We start from the raw sequence: 2,664 nt of genomic DNA, 5'->3' as shown, positions 1-2,664 counted from the left end.
CAGCTCCTCGGCCCCGCACCCCAGGGGGTCGAAAGGGGGCCCAGCTGGGTGTCTAGGGACCCAGCACCGGCTGCAGGCAAACTCCCTTCCCTCAGTTTCTCCCACCCACCCCTCCTCCACCCACCAGGGCGGAGCCAGAGGTCAAGGCCAGTGGGTGGGATTGGGGAGGAGAGAGATGCGCGGCAGCCCCTGCCGAGGCCTCATTTCTTCAGGGCTCCGGCTCGGGGCGCCCTCTTCCCCATGGCCGGACACCTGGCTTCGGAGTTTGCCTTCTCGCCCCCGCCGGGTGGGGGTGGTGAGGGGCCAGGAGGGCCGGAGCCGTGGAGGTGTGGGGCGTCCCGCCGTGCCCCCAGCCCTACGAGTTCTGCGGAGGGGTGGCGTACGCCGGACCTCAGGTGGGAATGGGCCTGGTACCCCAAGGTGGCCTGGAGAGCCCCCAGCCCGAGGGCGAGGTGGGAGCTGCGGTGGAGAGCAACTCTGAGGGGGCCGCCCCCGAGCCCTGCGCCACCCACCCCAGCATGGTGAAGGTGGAGAAGGAGAAGCTGGAGCCGAACCCAGAGGAGGTGAGACTTGTGCTGGAGCCAGCGCGGGAGCGGCTGGGCCGGAGGAAGCGGTCACCTGCCGGCGCTGCCCAGGCCCGGAGCCTGAGGGCCCGGGGCTGCCACCCTGGGAGAGGGGTGTGGCGGTGCCGGTGACGGGGAGGAGGGAGCTCAAGCGGGTAGGGAGCTGGCTCCAGGTGGCCTGGCTCCGACCTCAGCTCTCATCCAGTGGCCTTTTGGGCTTCTCTGGACCGCTCGGGGCCAGACCTTTCGGGGCCCCAGCCCAGCTCCAGCCACGGTGGATGGGCGCCCCTTCTTCCACCCTCGGCCTCCTGGAAAGTTTGATCTTATCAAACCCAGGATCCTGGCCCTCGGGTTAAGCAAGGCCTCAGGATAAAAACAGTGCTTATCCCGGGCCATTGTTCCTGGGAGGCTGGGGTGTGACTGGTTTCTTTCTGGTGGGCGGTCTGGCCTGGAAGAACGGATGGGAACAGAGTTTACCTCCCAGTCAAGTTGAAGGCCTTGCTGGCCTCCGCCCCTGCCCCGGGCACCCTTGTGCTGAGCCTCACCCTGACGCCTGGTAGGGAGTTGGAGGCGCCAGTTTAAGTGATTTTTCCCCTCCGTCTCTCGGAGTGGTAAACTGGAAAAGGAAACCACGGGAGACCCTGGCTCTGGGTCACTGTCGGGTGTGCGGGTTTGCAGGGGGACTGTGTCCTCCGGGTGGAGCCTGTGAGGCCCCAGGGGAGCCGTGATCGCCGCGCAGAGCCTGCGCCCTCGAGGGCTTCGCCGGAGGTGGAGTGGAGGGAGAGGGCTGCCCGCCGCAGCCCATTTGCTCAGCCACACGCCGCCTCCTGGGGAGCCATCATTCGCTTATTTCACGGTCTTAACTGCTCAATGAGGCAAGGATTTGAATGTGGTTTACCTTGCACCAAATCCCCCAAATAGGATTTCAGAAAGCTGAGAAGGCAGCTGAGGACTTTCGTAGGTTCGTGTCATTGGCTGAGCGAGCAGAAAGTGGGAAGGAGGAGTTGTCATCTAGAGACACCCAGGTTAAGGCCTCCGGAGTCTCTGCTGTGTTCTGCACGGCTCCTGGCACCGCGGCCCCGGTCTCTTCTTCCTCCCTCGCACCATCCAGGGTCGCAGGCCTGCTGCCCATCAGTCAGGACCGGCTGTGGCCTTCACATCTGGCGCCCACTCCTCAGGGGACACTGTTGTCTTTACCTGTGAAACGCCTGCTCCATCAGTCCTGCCTCCCTTGGGCCCGGCCGGGCCCCCGGCAGCCGCCCCAGTCAGTGGACCACACAATTAGGAAGGTGTTTTCAGAGGATTTCACTCCGAGCCAGTGGCCTGGGCAGGAGAGGCTCCACCCAGCTCTTCTCCTTTGATTTAAGAAATCACCTTTGGATTCAGGTTTAAAATCATCCGCCCTCCTTTCCTGTACCCTGCTTGGTTTCCAGGACGCATTTATCTGCAGGGAGGCTGATTGGTTCTGCTGCACTAGAATGTCAGCTCTGTGAACTCAGGGCTTTGATCTGCTGGCTTCTATGTAACTGCTGGTTAATAGAAGGTGCCCAGGAAAACTGTTGAATTAACTAGTGAGGATGCAAAATGATACAGTAAAAAATAAAGGATGACCTGACTTAAAAAAATTGTGTACCAAGTACGATTATACCTCTTACCTACCACATCAATCGCTGTTGGTTTTTTGTTTTGTTTTTTAAGATTGGGTCTTCCCGTGTAGTTCAGCCTGGACTTGAACTCCTTATGCATCCCAGGCTGGCCTCCAACTCACAGCAGTCCTCCTGCCTCAGCCTCCTGAGTGCTGAGATTACAGGGGTGCACCACCACACCTGCCTCTACCACTGTTTTCGTAGTGTTTGTGTTTGTGCTGTGTCATAGTCCGGAACCTGGAACCAAGCTGCAGAGAGTGTGATTGAATTTGGATTCAAATAGACACGGTGTCTTTATTTCTCCAAAGACTTACTTAGGCGGGCTCAGGAGCTCACTGCCTGGCCCCGCGGACCTGGGGCGCCGCCTGCCCTTGGCCCTCTGCCTGGCGCTCCCGGTGTGCCGGATGCACCGGTGTCGGGAAAAGCTGTGGCGAGTTCCTTGGGGCCACCACGGC

General features: G+C 60.8%; 1 protein-coding gene across 1 annotated transcript in view; it reads left to right on the top strand.

Annotated features, from left to right (window-relative positions):
* The first annotated feature begins 240 nt into the window (after positions 1-240).
* The window catches only part of Pou5f1 (POU class 5 homeobox 1), a 4,330-nt gene continuing 1,906 nt past the window's right edge, over positions 241-2,664 (top strand). Inside the window, 2 exon segments of the mRNA XM_010643460.2 lie at positions 241-316; positions 319-563. Of these exon segments, the coding sequence (XP_010641762.2) occupies positions 241-316; positions 319-563 (321 nt within the window).

Source organism: Fukomys damarensis, unplaced genomic scaffold (assembly GCF_012274545.1).
Source record: "Fukomys damarensis isolate Sample0158 unplaced genomic scaffold, DMR_v1.0_HiC HiC_scaffold_20, whole genome shotgun sequence".
In the NCBI taxonomy this organism is placed as follows: Eukaryota; Metazoa; Chordata; class Mammalia; order Rodentia; family Bathyergidae; genus Fukomys; species Fukomys damarensis.
Note: the sequence above shows the minus strand (reverse complement) of the source record. Positions and strands in the feature narration are given on the sequence as shown.